This window comes from Macrobrachium rosenbergii, chromosome 50 (genome assembly GCF_040412425.1).
Source record: "Macrobrachium rosenbergii isolate ZJJX-2024 chromosome 50, ASM4041242v1, whole genome shotgun sequence".
NCBI classification, from domain to species: Eukaryota; Metazoa; Arthropoda; class Malacostraca; order Decapoda; family Palaemonidae; genus Macrobrachium; species Macrobrachium rosenbergii.
In genome coordinates, this window is record NC_089790.1 from 19,263 (window position 1) to 40,000 (window position 20,738).

At 37.8% G+C, this 20,738-nt stretch overlaps 1 protein-coding gene across 2 annotated transcripts in view; it reads left to right on the forward strand.

Moving 5' to 3' along the window:
• Positions 1-262: 262 nt before the first annotated feature.
• Positions 263-20,738, forward strand: part of Hex-A (Hexokinase A) — a 94,498-nt gene continuing 74,022 nt past the window's right edge. The window contains exon 1 of one of the 2 annotated variants that reach the window (XM_067093348.1): positions 263-538. In XM_067093348.1, the coding sequence (XP_066949449.1) occupies positions 500-538 (39 nt within the window). In that variant the 5' untranslated portion in view covers positions 263-499. The remainder of the gene's footprint in view (positions 539-20,738) is intronic. The other variant, XM_067093338.1, reaches the window with a different exon arrangement.

Genomic DNA, 20,738 nt, shown 5'->3' on the forward strand with positions numbered 1-20,738 from the left:
AATGTTTCATGTTTCATAACAATGAATCCACAAATAGTTATTCATAGCGCTGAAACACTCAATTGCTTGAATTTATAATCTTCTAAATTACTCAAGTACAAGAGGAAAAAGTGTCCTATTACCTGGCAACCACGAAAGTGACCTTGGATGATAATGAATTAGTTTGGGGAACTGTGCCGTCCAAAGAACTGCCGCAAAAATTGTTCGAGGTCCCCTTAGCGTTGCATGACGGCTCTCCTCACTGAGACGCCCACAGAACTCTCCAATCGGTCCCCGGCTGTCTTCTTGTGAGGTGGTTCGCTGCTGTCATTTAACTGGCAGGACGCTTCCACATTTTCGAAGAACCTTATCGCTACGCATCGGATCTTGTCGTCGTCGAAGGGCACCTTTGTCCTGCCCTGTTGTTTATGCGAGACGTTAACTGTTACTTTGGGATTATATAGGACTGAGCCGATTACTAGTTCATTCGTATTTAAGGACTCCTAGAAACTTCCACAAGATGCGCGTGGTCTGCTGCTGGCCGAAGCCTAAGAGGACTGTGAGTATTGTATTTATTGGTGGTGGTTTATAAAGTATTCATTGGAGCTGTTGGCTACTGCAGTGTCGTTGTTAAGGGGTCTTGTCATACCAGGAGAAACGCACTTGTTATTTTTTATTATCTCTTTGAGTTTTTTCGTTAAAGGTCGTAAAGCTATTAACAAGTTTCGAATCCTTTTGGCTGCAAGTTATCTCTCTCTCTCTCTCTCTCTCTCTCTCTCTCTCTCTCTCTCTCTCTCTCTCTCTCTCTCTCTCTCTCTCTCTCTCTATATATATATATATATATATATATATATATATATATATATATATATATATACAGTATATACACGTGGTATGCATGCATGTATGTGATAATGAAATTATTTATATATATATATTATATATATAATATATATACTGTAATGTATATTATATATATATATATATATATATATATATATATATATATATATATATATATATATATATATATATATATATATATATATATATATATATATATATATATACACATACACATGCTATGCATGCATGTATGTGAAAATGAAATTCATTTCCATATATATGTATTATATATATAATATATACTGTATATATATATATATATATACATATATATATATATATATATATATATATATATATATATATATATATATATATATATATATATATATATATATTCGTGCTATGCATGCATGCATGCATGTGAAAATGAAATTCATTCCCACAAGGCACTCAAGTAACGTTGATATTGCATACCTTGTTTCGCATTTCGAAACTCAGCGCTCCAACCCCCGAGGTGAGAGGAGGGCGGAGGTATTCAAAGCCGCCCTGATTTCACCTCCCTTCTGCAAAGTGCCTTCGTCACCGTCAGCAAGCACCCTTGTCGTATAAAGTGAGCGTCTTTTGCTGGTGTCCTGTGAAAGCACCCTTATGACCGTGGATATCGTCTTCAGGCGATACGTTGTTGGTCGTTGTCTAGGTTGTAGGGGTTTCCTGACTTTTGGTCTCGAGTTTCTAGCCTTTTTTAGCATTAAAGCTTTGATGCCTGTGGTATGAAGTGCTGTATTCCCTTGTCAATTTTGTACCGCCGCTCCACTAGTCCACTTGGGGGGCGTGTTCAGAACTTTGGGACAACGGAAATGCAAGTATAATTGGTGTACCATTTGGTTTGTAATTTTGCTACGGGGTAGTCTCTTGTAGCTTTCAGGTTTCACCAGCGTAATCCAGACTGGTACAATATTGCATTCTCTTCTCGTCCTCACTTTCATATGTTAGTTTAATATGTGATTGAGTTCTTCAGGAATAAATGAGTGAGTCAAAAACGAATTAATATAACATACACATACATTATATATATATATATATATATATATATATATATATATATATATATATATATATATATATATATTTGTAGGTTGTACATAGTTGTATATTCGTATTTTGTACACGCTGTACAATCTGTTCTTGCCTTCATATGAACTGTCTCCTTGGCTGTGCTTGCATATATTCATGGTTGTGCTTAAGAGTGCATGACAATATATAATACGAAGGGCATTCAGTTTATATCCATGCTTTTAAATGCAAGTATGAATATCAAAGCTTAAAGCTCTCTCTCTCTCTCTCTCTCTCTCTCTCTCTCTCTCTCTCTCTCTCTCTCTCTCTCTCATTACTACTAAAGTTTTTAATTAAAAGCAGCAGCTATGCTCATTTTCGGCCACGCAACCTAATTAGGTCTTACAACTATAACGTGTAAAGAATATATATATATATATATATATATATATATATATATATATATATATATATATATATATGTGTGTGTGTGTGTGTGTGTGTGTGTGTGTGTGTATATATGTATATAGGCTATATATCTATATACAGTATATCATTCCACTTTTTACTTTGATAGGGATAATGTTCCAAGGGTGGCTGTGATAACCTTTACAGAGTTCGTCGATTTTAATGTTGCTGCATTGGGGAAAACTGATGGACTTATTGCTCCATATTTCTTCCGCTTGTTACAAGTTAAATTCAAATAAGACCTTTTCCAGTTACTTCTTCACGGTGAACGCACAAGTAAAGGAATACAGAGTCTCTCTCTCTCTCCCTCTCTCTCCCCTCTCTCTCTCTCACCGAAGATTAAGCCACTCCCTTTATTTCTGGCAAAGATTGCTTTCTCGATTACACAACTCATCTTGGGAGCAATTGAACTAGTATGATCGGCTGAATCTGATCAGTTTCACCGAGAGGGTAGAGGTGTGGTCCCGGCAGGCGAATTTCTCTGCCACAACGAGTTCGTCGTTGATTTGGTTTTAAATCAACTGTATGAAAAGCAGGAGGAGTTTTAGGCTTCTGTACTGGTATTTGAGATTCTCAAGTTGTGAAATATACTAAAATGGCGATGTTTATCTCTTTTCTTTTTGGTGCTTTTAAAGGAAAGTCCTGGATTTCTTTTGTTAACTTTACTCAGAGGCAAATTAACACCTTATTTGAATACGTACAGTCAAGGAAATGGTTAAAACGTTTAAAATGAAGCCTGGGAAATTTAAACAAATTCGAAACGTTGTAAATAATCGGATCGGAGATGTGGCACCGCAATGCCACGTTTCTCTTTTTTGTGATCAAAGAATGATTTCACGCAATCACCATTAGAAATTGTGTATAATAAGACTTCAAGAGTCCTTTTATTCCATCTCGTCATCGCCCGTAGGGGGGGATATTGCCATCAGTGCACCACATGCGGTGCACTGTAGGCATTACTTAAGGTTCTTTGCAGCGTCCCTTCGGCCCCTAGCTGCAACCCCTTTCATTCCTTTGAATTAATTCCGTCCATATTCTCTTTCTTCCATCTTACTTTCCACCCTCTCCTAACTATTGATTCATAGTGCAACTGCTTTGAGGTTTTCCTCCTGTTACACCTTTCAAACCTTTTTACTGTTCATTTCCCTTTCAGCGCTGAATGACTTCATAGGTCCCAGCGCTTGGTCTTTGGCCTAAATTCCATATTCTGTTTTATTCAATCTCGTCATCAAATAGCCTCCTTTTTTCCATTTTTTTCCATTAGAATGACAAGTTTGGCACCGGCCGTAATTGACACCATTCCATCTTGCAAAAGCTGAGTTTAGCCCAATGAATTTTTTATCGCTGCGCCATAGTGTTACCTAGAAAACCTCATTTGTAAGTAAGCGTCAGGACGCAGTGCAATCATTATCGCTGCGCCTGACATCACCTTTCACTGTCCAAATATTTTCGCCGCTGACGTTATGCATTATGTCAAATGAAAATATAGATTGCTTGACTGGAAATCAAACTAGGACCAGACATGACTTATTTACGAGTAACTGAGAAGTTTATTTTTTATCTTCTTTAATTAAGTAATTACTTGACATCTTGGAGTTGGCAGATGTCTCTCTGTCATGCCGTGATGTGTCCCGAAATTCGTGAAGTGGAGACTCATTTAAAAATGTATCAGTTCTCTCTATTTTTTTGTGTCTGTCGTAGAGGACATTGGCATTGCACAGCAGGGAAGGTCAGTTATAATTCTGCCATTAGGCCACGGGAAATAACATATTTTTGAAGAACTTCTGGATGTACAGTGATAAATATTGATCGGGACAGTTGAACATCAGATGCATGTGTTTGACTATTACGCTACGGTAAGATTTAAACGGATGGTTACATAATAGTAAATACGTACTATTGTGTATTACAAGGGAATTGCGATGCTTTCCTATAATAGTATAATTCATTTTGTTTTGTATGATTGCTGTCCCGCATAAGAAAGGAATAGTAAGACCAAGTCTCGAGTCTCAAGAACGCGAATGAAGAGTTTCACTCCTAATTGTGCATCCAGTTACTTCTCAATTGCTTAAGTGACTCGTTTGTTGTAGCACAATTTACAGATTGTTGAAGAGAACGATACCTTGAACGCAAGGATTGTGGAGTGCATAACATTTCGAACGTACATAAAGCTGCCTAGTCAAGTGTAAAATGAAGTTCATACATTTTTCACATTCATTTTTCACATTCGTTGTGTCGGATATTTGTTTTTGCCGGAAATCCGTGCTCTCTCTCTCTCTCTCTCTCTCTCTCTCTCTCTCTCTCTCTCTCTCTCTCTCTCTCTCTCAGAGTATTTGCTTTCTCACTACTTGATCAGAGAAGTTGATTCTCATTCTGTCATAATATTTTGTGATGAATCTCTCTCTCTCTCTCTCTCTCTCTCTCTCTCTCTCTCTCTCTCTCTCTCTCTCTCTCTCTCTCAGAATATTTGCTTTCTCACAACTTGATCAGGGAAGTTGATTATCACTCTGTCATAATACTTTGTGATGAATCTCTCTCTCTCTCTCTCTCTCTCTCTCTCTCTCTCTCTCTCTCTCTCTCTCTCTCTCTCTCAGAATATTTGCTTTCTCACTACTTGATCAGGAAGTTGATTATCACTCTGTCATGATACTTTGTGATGAACTCTCTCTCTCTCTCTCTCTCTCTCTCTCTCTCTCTCTCTCTCTCTCTCTCTCTCTCTCGGAATATTTGCTTTCCCACTACTTGATCAGGGAAGTCGATTCTCACTCTGTCATAATTCTTGGTGATGAGTCTCTCTCTCTCTCTCTCTCTCTCTCTCTCTCTCTCTCTCTCTCTCTCTCTCTCTCTCTCACAGAATATTTACTTTCTCACTACTTGATCAGGGAAGTTGATTCTCATTCTGTCATAATACTTTTCGATCTCTCTCTCTCTCTCTCTCTCTCTCTCTCTCTCTCTCTCTCTCTCTCTCTCTCTCTCTCTCTCACACACACACAGAATATTTGCTTTCTCACTACTTGAACAAGGAAATTGATTCTCACTGTGTCATAATACTTTGTGATGAATCTCTCTCTCTCTCTCTCTCTCTCTCTCTCTCTCTCTCTCTCTCTCTCACAGAATATTTGCTTTCTCACTACTTGATCAGGGAAGTTGATTCTCATTCTGTCATAATACTTTGTGATGAATCTCTCTCTCTCTCTCTCTCTCTCTCTCTCTCTCTCTCTCTCTCACACACAGAATATTTGCTTTCTCACTACTTGATCAAGGAAATTGATTCTCACTGTGTCATAATACTTTGCGATGAATCTCTCTCTCTCTCTCTCTCTCTGACCATTTCAGCCGTAGCCTTCTTTTGGAATGACTTGAGAATTGCCTCATCAATTCAATTGGCTTTCATTACAGATCTTACGAGCCTTGTCGAAATCTGGGTTGGTGGCGTCATTGGAAACGCCGGGCCCCTGGCTTGTTTTAATAACGGGGTTAATCTTGCACGTCGCCACGATTTACTTTGAATACGCGTGAAAGGCTGTAAGAGAGAGATGAAATTAATATTAAATAGAAGGGATTACGTATAGGTGTTTAAAGCTCGTCGAAAATGATTTAAGTTCGGGAAATGTAAATCGTGTCAGTAGGTTTTCTTGGAGAATGTTGGGTCTGATTATAACTATAAAAAAAAAATATTTACTCAGTGCGCATATTAAAATTCCAAAGCGTATTTTGTTAAGTGCAAATTGGGACTGCCATCTTTCTTAATCCGCATTCTAGTGCAGTGAGTAAGGCAAATGGGAATATTATTACCATCTTTGTCACTTTCTTTGGTTTGGATATCAAGGAACTTGGGTTATTGCGGAAAACTATCAGCCCTTTTATCAAAGCCGCTAAATCTATATGACGCTAATCTACAAAGTTTCCCATGGAATTTATGACTTGAGTTTAATTTCAGAGTCGTTTCTACTTTCAGAGTAACATTGCATTTATATTGTTTTTTTATCATCCGCAGTTTGCACGCTCATATATTAAGGTGACGTGTGATTATATATATATATATATATATATATATATATATATATATATATAATATATATATATATATAATATATATATATGTATATTATGCCGCTTGCTGGTCATTCGATCATCTAAGTCAAGCAGTACTGGATTTGGTCAGTAGCTGGATTGGTGACCATCCAAAAGAGCTAGACGTTTCCAGTTATAAGCCCAATGAACTAGCATCGGGCTAGGGACGTCACCCCGAAGGACAGGAGTATGATAAACAATATAGAATAAGAACGAGACATAGAAAACAACAGAGAGAGAGAGAGAGAGAGAGAGAGAGAGAGAGAGAGAGAGAGCCCGCAGCCACGGGAGGAACACCACACCCCCGGGGAAACAATCATCGCAAACAATCATCGTCGCAGCCCTCGAGCGAAAAAAGTGAAATTTTTTTTTTTGCGAAGAGCGGCCTCAGTTGGCCTGTAATTATTGGTTGAAATGCATGTGGTCACATCGATGGGATTTTTGAGGTCGGGACCTTGAAAAGTGGCTGCAACTGTTGCCCTTATAACCACGTTGTACTCTCTCTCTCTCTCTCTCTCTCTCTCTCTCTCTCTCTCTCTCTCTCTCTCTCTCTCTCGTATGCGGGTGTTTTAAATTTATGCCGCTTTGCTCATTTCATTCTTTCTCTACATGCGTTGGCATATGTGCTTATGGAGTAAGCTCCCATACGCTTCCGCACATGTGTGTTTTATTTCTAAATTATATATATAGTATTTTATATAATATACACACATATATATATACATATTTACGTATATATATATATATATATATATATATATATATATACATACATACATACATATTTACGTATATATATACATACACACGTATACATGTATATGTAGAGAGAGAGAGAGAGAGAGAGAGAGAGAGAGAGAGAGAGAGAGAGAAATTCCCAGAGGCAGCTGTTGACTAGTCTTTTCTGAACGTACGGTACATTTTTCTATAACAAAAAAGATCATATGTATCAACTCATGTTGTTTCCTTTGGCGATTCTGAAACTGGAAGATTTCAGTTTTATTGCAGCCAAGAGAATCCTATGATACTGTAGGCGTACATTGCCGATATTGTTAATATATTTTCACTAATCCACTGGGAGACTTTCGGCAATATGTGCTTTGCAAAGTCATGTTCAAAAAGTAAATCGTGTTTGAAGGCCACGTGAGGCTGTAAGAAATGGGATTTGTCTTATTATCTAATGTGGTTTGTCCTTTACAAACATCCCCAGTTTCTCACTATTCGACCTTGATTAGAGGCAACCTGAAATAACTCCGTAATTATTTGCTAGAAAAGGCAGCGTCCAACAACAGCTGTTTAGGGGATTGGTCTAAACACTCCCTCTCTCTTATCCAGTTATGTTTAAAGGTGGGTAAAGCAGTGGCCAATCAGCAAGAGGCGGGTGACTCCTGCAGCCAATGGGGAGACCTGAAATGAAGGAGTTTCCGACACGGTCTCGTTTTCCTCCATTGTCATCAAGAAACCTTGTAACCGAGGCATTCAGCCTAGTTTGCGACGCCGATGACTGTGTCAGGAGTATGATTTCTTCGCCTTATTCGGAGTATTGTTATCTGAAAACACAATGAATCTTGTTCCATTGTGTTCAGTGTAGAATATCGTGTAGAACATCACAAACTTTATAGAACTCGGTTTGAGACGCGTGTCCCCCGTCAGTTCTCGCTTATTCAATGCAGCCATGAATCGCTGATGGTATATTTCGTCATTTTATGAAGAAACGTGATGTTGAGCACGCGAAATTAAGTTTCTCTCTCTCTCTCTCTCTCTCTCTCTCTCTCTCTCTCTCTCTCTCTCTCTCTCTCTCTCTCTCTCTCTCTATTTCCATAATCTTAGAAGAAATTACGTGAGGCAGGACAGCCCTCTTCAAACGAATGTTGCTTAATCGACCTTCTTGTTATACATTTTACTCGTATCTAAGCTTCTTGTTGCTTCACATGTTAGTCTATCGAAGCTTCTCGTTGTTTCACATGTCTGTCTATCGAAGCTTCTCGTTGTTTTACATGTTAGTCTATCGAAGCTTCTTGTTTCGCATGTTAAGTCTATCCAAGCTTCTTGTTTTATATGTTAAGTCTATCGAAGTTTCTCGTTATTTTACATGTTAAGTCTATCGAAGCTTCTCGTTGTTTCACATGTTAAGTCTATCGAAGCTTCTCGTTGTTTCACATGTTAAGTCTGTCGAAGCTTCTCGTTGTTTCACATGTTAGTCTATCGAAGCTTCTTGTTTTACATGTTAGTCTATCGAAGCTTCTTGTTTTACATGTTGGTCTATCGAAGCTTCTTCTTGTTGTAAATGTTAGTCTATCGAAGCTTCTCCTTGTTTTACATGTTAGTCTGTCGAAGCTTCTCGTTGTTTTACATGTCAAGTCTATCGAAGCTTCTCGTTGTTTTACATAGTCTAAGGAAATTTCTTACCGTGTTACCTATTAGCCTATCGAAGTTCGTTGTTGCTTCACATGTTAAGTCTATCGATCGAGGCTTGAGGAAGAATACCAATTAGAGCGGAAATCACTCTCTGCAGTTTCTGAAGTCAGAGTACTGCACAGTACATCTTCAAAAGCAGTCACTCACTTTTGCTTTTGCTTGCGACAGTTGCCAGATAACAAATTGCGACCTCGTAAGAAACAAAAACGAGTTTCGACAGCGAAGCCTGAAGGTGAACAGCGATTCAGTCAGTCAGCGTTTGGAGGTGACTGTCTTCCAACCTTGAAGCGACCTCTGGAGTAGGTTTAAATGTGCAGCGAATATAAAGGGAAAAAAAAAAAGTATTGTATTATTGCCATTGTAGTAGTTTATACTACTGTACGTACTGGTGATGAAACTTGTTCCGACCGTTAATCATTGTGTGTGTGTATGTATATATGTATATATATATATATATATATATATATATATATATATATATATATATATATATATATATATATAAATTACTATATTTTATATATATGTATATATACACATATATATGTATGTATATGTATATATGTATAATTATGTATGTATATATACACACACTGACACACACACACACTAACCCCCGTAATCACACTGGATCATTCAATTCTCAGGACTTTCCAATACTTCTTTCATCCTATCCGTCTATACTTTATAGTTCTTTAGTGTTCCATATCTCCCAATTATAGGTGTCTTTTGCTAATATGTCATCCGTCAAATATCTGTCATATCGAAGCACTGATTCATTCTTTCCCCTACGCTAATCTCTTATTTATGGCATATGCTTTCAGCCAACATTTGCTTATCCCAGAGAGCTTTCGTCGAGATATCATACGTATTGCGTTCGAATTCAATTTTTAGTTTTCTGTAAAAGAAGACTGTTGTCTGTCCGCCCTCAGATCTTTAAAACTACTGTGGCTAGAGGGCTGCAAATTGGTATGTTGATCATCCACCCTCCAATCATCAAACATACCAAATTGCAGCGCTCTAGCCTCAGTAGTTTTTATTTTATTGAAGATTAAAATTAGCCATAATCGTGCTTCCGGCCGTGGTTAAAGTTTAATGGGCCGCGGCTCATACACCATTATACCGATACCACCGAAAGGTAGATCTGTTTTCGGTGGCCTTGATTATACGCTGTAGCGGCTGTGCAGAAAACTCGATATTTTACTTTTTTTTTTTTTTTTTACTTTTTTATAAACGTAAATTTCAAAACTTTTTTTTTTTTTTTTTTGTTCTTGGGGGTTTCCACGTAGCCTTAACACCGAATATTCATTGCATAAATTATCCAGCACAATCAGCAAAACAAGTACATGACAACAAATGTAGCCTATATATGTGTACGTGTAGGAAGAGAAGGTGCCTATATTGGTGATGTAGATTGTAGACCAGTATGAATGTAGAAATTATTGAGAAATTGATATTGTATGCCCTAGGTCATAAAGTAAAGGTGACGTGAGAAGCATTAGTGGTACGTGCTCACCTGTACGTAATGGATATCGCGTTGCCGCATGTTCGGGCTTTGTTGTTTTATACAATGAACGTTAACTCCGGCAGCCGTAATTTCCGTTGTTATGAAAACTTGATAAACTGGAATTTTTACGAGCTCAGATCCGTCGGTGAGTTACTGATTAGATAGAAAACAGTGCGACCGGGCCCTTTCGTTTCCCAGAAATTCTCTCTCTCTCTCTCTCTCTCTCTCTCTCTCTCTCTCTCTCTCTCTCTCTCTCTCTCTCTCTCTCTCTCTCTCATTTTCATCATTTCATCATATAAACTTACCATAGAGTCTTTTGTATGCATTTGTTTAATGACTAGTCTGTGTTAGGATGTACAGTCATACGGAGACAGTAATATTTAGGAACAGACTTTAAAAAGGCTATATATATAGCCTTTTTAAAGTCTGTTCCTAAATATTACTGTCTCCTGTATGACTGTACATCCTAACACAGACTAGTCATTAAACAAATGCATATATATATATATATATATATATATATATATATATATATATATATATATATATATATATATATATATATCCTTGTATAAATTACTTGTATATATTATATATATACTGTATATATATATATCCTTGTATAAATTATGTTGCACTATTTGAAATGCACAAAACATATTGTTGCATCAAGTGTGTAGGCTTGAACACACTAACACACTCCTATGCCAAAAACACCTTCATATCGAGAGAAAATATTGAAACAAGCAGCATTAACCCCTTCCAGTATCAGCTGATTTTCCCTTACGTGGTATTGAGGCTTCAGAGTTTCGATCCGCCACTATCTCCACCGCCTTTGTTCTCTCTCTCTCTCTCTCTCTCTCTCTCTCTCTCTCTCTCTCTCTTCTCATGGAGGAGGAGCACATGCTGGAACGCACGTTGGCTTCGCAGAGGCGCGGTTTGTTTCAGTTCCATTTCTCCTCGCGCTTGTCGTCTGGAGGGAGAGACGTTAATGTTTTGTTCTGCATTTCTGCTGAATTCATTTCGGCTCGTACGCTTCGCATATGAATCTGGAATGCTTATGAATTTGTATCACTTGTATTTTGTAAATAACACACACACACATATATATATATATATATGTATGTATGCATATGTACTGTATATATATATATATATACATATATATATTATCTATCCACTGTACCTCCAAGAGCATTCTGCAGTATTTTCTGAAAAGTATTCCCAATATCCCTTCTCTATTTCATTTGTGTTTTTATGTTATTGTATCAATAATTCAAGAAGTTCTGTCATTATTTTATCCGTGATAAGACAGCAAAGTTTCAAAAGCCACTTATAAATACCTGTATGTAAAATGTATATAATGAATTTGTGTGTAATATCGAATTTTCTCTCTGTTATTGCCACGTTTATTTTTTTCATTTCCTCATATTAATTGCTTGCGTGGCAAATCGTAATAGTTTAATAATTCGTCTTTATCTGAAAGTTTACAGTTTTCGAACCAAACTTTTGTTTTACAGGTTTTTCCTTCGATTATGCTTCATTTCACTAAACGCTTCAATGAACGTAGCTGAAGCTGCTTCAGATGGTTGATTAATAGCTGCTGTTGGAGAATCAAGTTGTTTTCATAATTATTTCTCTATTGCAAATATTTGCAAATTAATCATTTTACCATCAGCTACCACAACGCTTCTATTCAACGTAATAATAATAATGGGAAAGAATATTGATTAATGATTAATGATAATTATGTTCTGGGAACACATTCTTGTAAATAAACACTCAAGTCGGACTCTTCCCAGCTAAGTATATGAAGTATGTAAAAGAGTATGCAACAGTGGGAAAGAACGGCAGACCTTCGAAAGTGCAACGTTCTCACAAGCCCTGTAGGACATACGTTGTTTTTCCTCCTATTGTTTTTCCGAGAAATTTCTCTGGGAGTCACTGAATCATGCGAGGGCTGTTGCAAGGAACGAGTACCCGCGTCGATCACGTAGCGCCGTTATTTTTATTCCTTCGTGTTTTCAATCAGCATGCAATGGTGATTATTTCGTCAAGGGTGTTTTTTTGTAATCTGTTTCTAACAACGCTTAAAGGGTGCTTTTATATTACAGTTATGTGACTTTTCTGAAAGTTCATGTTTGGTCACTGTACGTATGTTGTCAGATTTCATCTCTGATGTCACTTGCTTTCTGTGCCTTAGTGGGAAAATTTTCCAGAGAGAAGAATGTCGCTGTTAAGCTCAGCTCTGGTACAAGGAAAAGTTGTCAAGAGTGAACAATGAATCTGAACCTCGTTAAGGAAAAATTGATGAAATGAAAGTGACCACTTCGTGTGAAGTCATTCGTTCTGGGTATGGTCAGTTGGTTAAGCTTTGAACCTTAAGCTCAGATCAGCCATGTAGAGAGCTCAGTTAAAGGAATTTTAACCTCTTCCCAAGCTCAATTAAGGGAGTGTATGAATTGTAACCTCTTTCCAAACTTGAAGGAAACCCTATAAAGAGAACATTGCATTTTAACCTCGGACAGAGCGTAGGAAAAGTCAAAAGAGCAAGCATTGTACCCATAGTCCAGGGGTTTTGAAAATTTTTGATGTGAGAAGTTGATCTTGGGAAACATTACAATAAACATATTTTATTCTGTGGTCACTCGAAAGGAAAGAGTCGAAAGATTTATCAATGAACTTAAACGTAAGGCCAAGCATATGGAGAAGCCACTTCACCACTTCCCCTGAGGGGGTCGTATGGTAAAACGTAACCTTAGGGGAAGTCTAGGGAAAAACCAGAAGAGTGAACTCAGTTCAAGCTCGGAGAAAAGCCGTATTGAGCGTTGCATCTTGACTTCTGGATAATGGAGCACGGTACAATGGCTTTATTAATCTTTCTTGTCATTCACTGGTCATTCGTGTGACCAGTCTCCTGGTCACAGTAGAACAAACCTCGCTCTTTCGGACGAACTTCCATTAGCCCCTAAATTTCCACTGAATAAGATTGGACCCACGTATGGGAGAGTCTATTACGGCATGACATTCAGATTTTTAAAGACCTTGAAGTAAGTCTCTTGACTTTATATCCTTTCATTTTGCCGCTTCCGAAGTCACATTCACCGGTTGATTTCCTCTTATGCAACAGATTCTTCAACTGGTAGTTGCATCCTTGCATTGCTCACAGAAAAGCAATTAACTTTCCTCTTTTTTTCTTATTTGGTTATTGTGTTTTAAGAAATAATAATAATAATAATAATAATAATAATAATAATAATAATCCTCTTCATCGTCATCATGAGAAGCAGTAACAGTAAGCAGCTGTTTCATCAGCATTGCCATTACAATCCTCATCATGATTATAAATGAATAGAAAGGAATAAACAAGACTTTGAGGAAAAACTATACTGGGGTTTTGTCAGCACTGGGGGAGTCATAAAGAATGGGAACGTTAGGAAAATTAGGTATCTGTGGTTTAGATGTTGATTGATAATATGTTTTTTCGTTCAAGGGAATTCTCCATTTTGACAAACGCGTCAGGTAGTTTGACCTGTAACTCAGTGATATTTTTGCTCTTCGCATTTTTAGACTTTTCTAATCCTCGGAAAGTTAAGGATGGAATATTCCTGATGGATTACATACGTTGGAAATGTTCTTAGCTACTTTTTCTCTTCTTCACCTGAGGTCGTATGGCAAATCTTGACCTTGGGTTAAGTGCAGGGAAAAGTCAGAGGATTGACCATTGCTTTGGTCCTAAATAACTGCTAAATTACCTTGGATTTAATTATTACTTGGTTCATAAAGTTTCAAGATCATTAATATAATTTAGCTCTGATTGCTGTCTCTCGAATTGGTATGTTATGACTTAATGGCGTTCTGATACTTGTCAGTTTTTTTATAGGCCAGAGAAATATAAATTCGTAATCTGATGAAACCTAGGTAAGCATTAACATTAATTTAATAATAAAAAGCATTTACCGATTACTGGGAGGCCAGTCTTTTTGCCATCATTCCAACTGTACAGCACAGAATAATGGGATTGACCAACGTAGGCCATTCATCAGCTATCGCATTAAAAGAAATTTTTTTCGGACAGATGTAACTCACGTATACAGTATGAATGAGATGGAGGAAGGAGCAGGTGTTTGCGTCAGTGGGAGACACCTGTTGCTAAATTACCATCGCTGCACGAGTTCGTTTTTCTACCACTTCTGTATAGTCAGGTACTTTGGCAGTTTTTCAAATCGGCTTTGGAGTTCATCTAGGAAAGCTCTGTAAATCGACGGGACAGACTGCATCTCTAGCATCTTGGAAAATTATTTATTTGGTATAGATGTCAGGACACCCTGATAATGTGATTTGTTTTATTGCATCTATAATAAAATACTTTACGTGCAATGATAGTGGTAAGTTGAGGATGCCAGTTATAAGAAAACGTTAAATACAAAACGGATTAAAATAATGAAAGAATGCAACCTGTTAACGAGTTTTGAAAGGACTGTTCAGAGGGGCATATGATATACTGAAAGGACTGTAATGTTACTGCTGGATTACCAATGACGCTTGTCGATTGAACATAGAGTCTGGATGAATCTGGATAGCTGGGGTGTAGAGACGTTTGGTCGAAACACCTGCATGAGAAACGATTGGCACTGGAATTGCCCTTGCATAGGACATGTATTTGCTATTGAACAAGTGGAACTGATTACAGGGGGTTAGAATTGACGTGGTAGCCTGTATTAAATAGTGGGAGATATTGATAAAGTTAGGAAAAGAAAAATTAAATGTTATTAGCTATTCTAGGAATCAGTCTCAATATAATAAAATGATATCTTGAAATGTATAATGAATCCTCAAACTTCACCACATGAAACTGGGACTGAGGGATGAAAATCCTTTAGGATGGAACTGGGGCAAAAGAAGGAAGGGTACATTATAATTTCTATTTGATTCTGAGAAGTCATATAAACATTTTCCTACTAGCTCGACAACCTTTGTCGTGGTGAAATCTTTGTGCAAGTAGATGGCATAAAAATGACATAAATAAGGGGCATGGTTTTCAGTATAATCTTTCTGCTGTACTTTGATATCACTGAGATTACAGAAACCTCGTCACGATGTACATAATTCTATGGACCATATAGCTATTCTGAAGTATCTTTTTCTCGTTAGTTTCACTCTCTGAAAGAGTTTTCTTGCAAACAAAAACAGGGAATTCGGTATTCGGTCACTCCTGTCGTTAATGATACAAAACAGTCCTTACTGGTAGTACGGGTACATATGCGATAGATGTACTCCCATTTGGCATTTACTGCCAATTTCCTTCGAAATTAATATTCATGAAAATACTGTGGATCCATCTTTATACGGTGCTGATCCTTGGCAATAGATGAGAACCATGATCGAATAGATGAGTGAGAGCGTAGTTAAGCTGACATTTAGGATCAAAACAGGGTCTGGCAACGAAGTACCACCACAGTTGCCTTTGTGTGCAAGAAAAGTGGTTGAAATAAACTCTGGGAAGGCTGAAGGAGGCGACAGAGCGGGAGGAGAGTTGATAATAAATGCAAAGAAGTGACATTTCACAAGATAAAAATGTTGCAAATTCAAAAAGCTGGAAGATAGAGCATGAAGACGAAATTTGGACAACACTGAGGTATGTTACAGAGAAAGAACAAAGAGGCCCCTTTGTCTTTGTTGTGAGAGCAAAATGGGACAGGTGTGTATGATTAATTAGCCAAGAGCTGTCATTTGTGGTAAGTGGAGATGATATGTTTGTGAAAGAGGTAGTGCAACAGCTATAGATTAACAACAATCTTCCGCCATTGTACCAGGGCTGTTGGATAAAGTCAGGCCTTACGGTGCCGTTACTTAGGGGTCAGTGATGACAGCAGACGAGTGTTTTGAATATATGCTTTTAGAAGGTTAACAAATCCTAGTATATGGGTTATGGTAACTGGAACAGGTGACTAACTGAAATTTCAGATCAAAAGACAATAGGACATGTTTGCAAAGTTTGATGGATAAAATGGAAGCTTGAAAAACACAAAGGAAAACAAAGTGGACTTGTACCTTAATTAAAAATATGTCTACCATTGACAGGAATACTTTATGACTTATATTTAAGAAGAATGATTTCTCAAATGCTGTACTTTGATGTGGCATCATTTTAACATTATAGATTCTCCAATATGGTCGCTTAGTTCGTCAGAAGTTAGGTTGACTAAGTATAGGTTTACACGAACTGCAGCCTTCAGTGAAGGTTCATTGCGTGCTAGGGATGGCAGTGGCTAAAATTTCAGTGTAAATAGATAACAGGTGCGTTTTAAGTTACACAGCTTTTGCAAATGTAGAAAGACGAGCATGGATGTTTGGTCGAAGGCAGATTGCAGTTGATTAATGGATTCACAAATTATCATTATCCCAGAGGTTCTTTTCTCATTGCAGGCTTTTTTTTACTAAGAAATTATCTAGACTTTCCATTTCAAAGTCAACTTTTGAGTAAAACCTCAAACACGTACATGGTTTACGGTGATAAAAGTAAAATAGGCTCTCGAGACGTAATGTATCAGTGAGAGAGAGAGAGAGAGAGAGAGAGAGAGAGAGAGAGAGAGAGAGAGAGAGAGAGAGAGAGGTCCACCACAACAGGAAGGACAACCGCGCTGTAGATTACGAAGTGAAATCGTATAAGTGAATCTGGCGCTGGAATGCTGGACAACCAACTGCATCATCTTTCCCGGTCTTCGTTTGTGACCGGAATCATCTGGTTTTAAATCCATCTGGACAACTGATGAACTCAGTGTCTACGTGCTTCGTGACATGAAGTCTTCATGGTCAGATTGTGAGGTTATACTCGAACTATAGTGTCACTCCGTTTGGTGCTTTTCATCCACAATTAAACGATACATCCGCTCCATTGTGAAACAGTGCAGTTACGCTTGCGCCCGAAGATCCATGCGCCTTGCTTACACTTATTCGCGTAAACAAACAACGCTTCGCTTAGAGTAAGACGAGTCTAAACACACGGTGCTTTCTTGGCGTTTTACCCTTTACTTTTTAAAACATGATTGAAACGTGAATTACACACCTAAGTTAAATTTCATACCTTAATGTCCCCTTTTGCGTTGTAATAAGCAAAATTAAGAAATTTATTTATATTTTAAGACTTGAGAAAAATCCTTGAAATTCATCTGTAGTCTTGAGCACTCGTATTGTTATAAACATTAAATTATTTCTCAACTCCCTCAAAATGAAATACTGCACATAAGCTGGTCCTTCCTCTGATGAGACTGGAGATGGAGGAGGTCTGTGTCCTCCAAAAGTGAGGGGTAACGATGAGACTTCACTTCGGAATGACACAGTGACGTGCGCTTTTTGCGAAACAAGCTGCACAAATATTGCATTATGGAAGAGACGAGTTTCTTTTTGTAAAGCCCCGTCCAATTAGCGTAATTACACTTTCGTTAGGGCAGAAATGCCCAGTGGAGCTGCCTCAATTGGCTAAATTGTTCCTTTCACCGATTGCAGATCGCCGAGTCACCATGTACGGATTTCTTCCTAAATCGCTGAAAGAGGGTATTGTCAACGGGGTGGAAATGGAAACTTGCCCCGTGGAAGGTCCGTGAAGAAATCCTCATTTGTAGGAGATGAGGTTTCTGAGACTTGGTTGCGTCACTGTTGCGAGTTTGGGAGGAATTCAACTCAGGAAGTAAGGTCACAGCTGAAATCATGAGGCTGTGAACAAGTGCACAAGTTTAGTGTTGGGGATATTGCAAAATAAATAGGAAAACTTAAATTTTGAGGTGAAATTAACTGGTGGTTTTGAAAAAAATTCAGAAGAGAAAAAAACATAATTAAGACTACGGTCTTTTCATTTGGGATTTTTCGTAATGTCTATTAAGAACAGTGAGGATTAACAGCGTTGAAGTTCTATTGCACTCTGTCTAGTATGTAAGCGTGCTCAACTAGTTAGGTATATTTTATTAACCTAATCTGGTCACTGAGTAAAGTTATTCCGAGAGTTAATTTGAACTTTATTATCTCTTATTAATTTTATATTAAAACATGCAAATGATTTCTTCTTATTTATCGTATGAAATGTCATCGTGTCTGTGAATAGATTTTTATCTTTGTTATAGAGAAGTTTCTTGTATTTCGGAGTATGTGAAAGGAATGTCTATCTATCTATCTATCTTTAATCAATTTAGTGGTTCGTATGGCTTGTTCCTTATACATATGCCCTTCTCTTGAGTGATATTCCTATTCCTATTTCTTTTTGCATCTTATATAAACGCTAACGCAATTTCCCTTGATCCTTATGTAACTGCAATTACGGACTTGGGGGTAGGTACGAGATGATGACGTAAGTAATAACGTTTTTACGTCAGCAGGTAAAATGCTGTGCGGGTGATATGGTCTGCTATCACGTTTATGTTCCCTTCAGGTAATAATTTTCAGCTCGTGCCCTTGGATGGAGATCTTTGTTTCAGCACAGTAACTATTATCGTCATTATTGCTAGCATCGTCATTGCATTTGAAAACATGTAGTACATTCAGTTTGAGCTGTAGCAAGAAAATTATATCATATTCCTGAAAGCCATCGTCATGAATAATTCAGGGCAGTCACGTGCACTGGCATCATTTTAAATTACGTTATGTAGCCAAGGTTGTAGAGTAATGTGTGGACTCTGCAACAGGTGAACCTTATCTCCGCCTCGGACGCCTGAAGGGACTCTTAAAGAGCCGGCTCTTGATAAAGAGAGCTTTATTCAAGGTGCATGATTTCGTCAGGTACGCGTTGACGCAAGAATTACCTGGACTTAAAGTGCTTGCCCACACCTTTTTATCAATCTGATTGATTTTTTTTAATAATGGTCTCAAGCACGGCTTTAGATAAGCTACAGCACTAAGGGTTGTCAGGCAAGCCCTCAAGCATGGAGAAAGAGAATACTTTCTAAAAAAAAGGGAGCTTTCTGTTACAAGGCAAAAATGAGTAAGTTCATTAGCCACCCAACAGGTGAATTACATTCAGGTGGTGTTCTGTGTCTCTCTGACATACGTGATTCTCTATTTCCTTCGAAACCTTCCGGGTTTTGTCACACACATACTGTAGTGGGTATGCCATCCCCCCTACAGATTATGTTTCCATTTTTTAAATAGATTAATTTATTTGATGCTTATCACCTTTTTTTTTCTTGGATGCCTTTTAATCTTTCGAAATTTTAATGGCAATCTGTTATTTCTATGAAGACATAGGGTTGGGTCAGCAATTCCTTTTGTGTCGAAAGTCAGTCCGTTGCGACCACAGTAATCTGATCTCGAAGGAGACATGGCACTGAGTGTTGAGTGTATTATACTGGTGCCGTCTGACTTTCCCAAAGAATAGATACGCTTGTTCCATTGCATTTGGATGACATACACCTTTGTCTTGCTTTCAGTGTTTTAGAAATGCCGTTGGATGATCTAATTTTACAGGTTATACATTTTGAATGGCTTGATTCAGCAGGCTTTGCTAGCTCTTTTACAGAAACGACCAAAATTTACTAAAATCTTATCACATGTTGTGTAGGAAAAAAGTTAAAAGAAATACGATACTACTGGCTTATCAAAATAGTGAAAGGTTTGTTTTCTTAGAGACGCGCCTAGAAAGATTCCACACAGAAACGAAGGTTGATCAACAATTCAAACATTTTGAGGTGGAAGGGACCTATAGATAAAATAGAGTTGAATTTGTCAGAATTCCTGTTTAATACTGTGAGTTGGTTTTGAAACGCGTTGAGACTGGATTGTAGTGTGTTTTATTATGAGCTGGTGGGTTTCCAGGTGATATTAATTTTTAAAAATTAATATTTTTATTCATACTCTCTACTACTACAATGGAATGTTATATAAAATTATATTAAAATGTCCTCCTGTTTCTCGGTTGAAGTGAATACAGTAATGCATATTATTACACGTGTTCATCCATAAGCACCAACTCATACGTATGCGTAAATGAGTCTTCTGCTCATTTTCAGGTCACTAACTCTTGGCATAGGAATTATTATAGCCACTGTGGGCTTCCCACCGGAACGTTGTAATCGCCAGCATTAAACACTCGCGTCACCATCAAGCAGCTCATATGCATTATTAATGTCACGCCACTTGCAACCCACAAGGACACTTAAGGGACACCCCAAGGTCAAATGGGTAATCGGAATAAAAAAAAAGATGTTTTCGCGGGCCAAGTACTTGTTATTTAGTGTCCCGAGACGCGAATTTCCAGGAGATGATTTTTCTTTCCTATTGTGGCCACTGGCGCCGAAGAACTGGGAAAAGTAAAGCTCCCGTGCGATTTCGAGAACACGCTCTCTCGAGACCTCTCTCCTCTCGCCCATTGATTCATTATTAACCTCTTCTAGGATTACTG